At 37.4% G+C, this 1,089-nt stretch overlaps 1 protein-coding gene across 6 annotated transcripts in view; it reads right to left on the bottom strand.

Moving 5' to 3' along the window:
- Positions 1 to 271: 271 nt before the first annotated feature.
- LOC111374842 overlaps positions 272 to 1,089 on the bottom strand; it is a 10,964-nt gene continuing 10,146 nt past the window's right edge. For all 6 annotated transcript variants that reach the window (XM_022997580.1, XM_022997583.1, XM_022997584.1 and 3 more), the window contains one exon: positions 272 to 990. In XM_022997580.1, the coding sequence (XP_022853348.1) occupies positions 756 to 990 (235 nt within the window). In that variant the 3' untranslated portion in view covers positions 272 to 755. The remainder of the gene's footprint in view (positions 991 to 1,089) is intronic.

The following is a 1,089-nucleotide window of genomic DNA, read 5'->3' as shown; positions in this document are numbered from 1 at the left end:
ATTTCTTTAAATTCAGAAACCTTTAAAAAGTGGAATCATAATAAAGAAACCTGTTACAACTTTCAGTCAATCTTATATGAGATAACCATCAAATATGATTCTAAAACTAAGCAACACCGAAGATACCACAGAATCCTGAAAGAACGTCAAAGTCGCCCGCTGAAAAATGCCGTGAAGGATGTGAAAATTGAATTCTGAAAGAAAAGTCGACGGTGGCACGCACAAACATTGCTCGGGATTGTACGTATGATCATTTCAAGAACAAAAAGTATATAAATAACTTTCTTACACATAAAAAGAACTCATAAATCATAAACTGAGTTTATAGAAGACTCCAGAGTGAAATAACCCATTAATCTGCAAATTGAAAAATATGCTCCATAATTTGTCAATCAAAAGACATTTTATACCTGCTGCTATATATAAAGAAATTTTTCTACTTGTAGATATATTTGAAATACCATGTCGCACTTGTTCTATCTCTGGTCAGCCAAAATGATGGGGCACCCGAAATTTCTCAGTTTTAAACAGGTGTACATGAACTGAACCTGGTATTTCTTGGTAATGACATCAATGGCCTAAATTCAAAAGAACAAACAGCCTCAATCATGTATGAGGAGACAACTTCATGTCCATCCTTCTGCAATTTCATACTATAATCCTATTTGTGTCCAGGCAACTGCCAGTACGTAACCAAGGGGAAACAGAAAAAACCAAGGAGACAGTTGACCTGAGAAAACCAATCAATATAACAATTATAGAGATAGACATTGTACCCTGTCGGGAATATTTCTAGGCATTGGAAGAGCAGTGACATATCTCTGCAGGAAAGGTTTATGAACACTTGACTTGACATCAGAGGTTGATGCTGTCTCAGCACTATCACTTTGACCCCGGCCATGGAATTTAGCAAAACGATTTATGACAGAAAACTTCTCCAGATCTAGGCACTCCACTCTCAGGTCCAATATTGATGCACTCTTGTCTAGTCTGCAAAATTAAATAAGAATATTAGTACTAGAGCCAATAAAAATAAAACATGATGTACACCCTACCGCTCAACACCCCCCCCCCCCCCCCCCCTCCCTT

This window comes from Olea europaea, unplaced genomic scaffold, assembly GCF_002742605.1.
Source record: "Olea europaea var. sylvestris unplaced genomic scaffold, O_europaea_v1 scaffold1300, whole genome shotgun sequence".
Classification (NCBI taxonomy): domain Eukaryota; kingdom Viridiplantae; phylum Streptophyta; class Magnoliopsida; order Lamiales; family Oleaceae; genus Olea; species Olea europaea.
The sequence above is the reverse complement of the archived record's forward strand: the minus strand, read 5'-3'. Positions and strand labels throughout refer to the sequence as shown.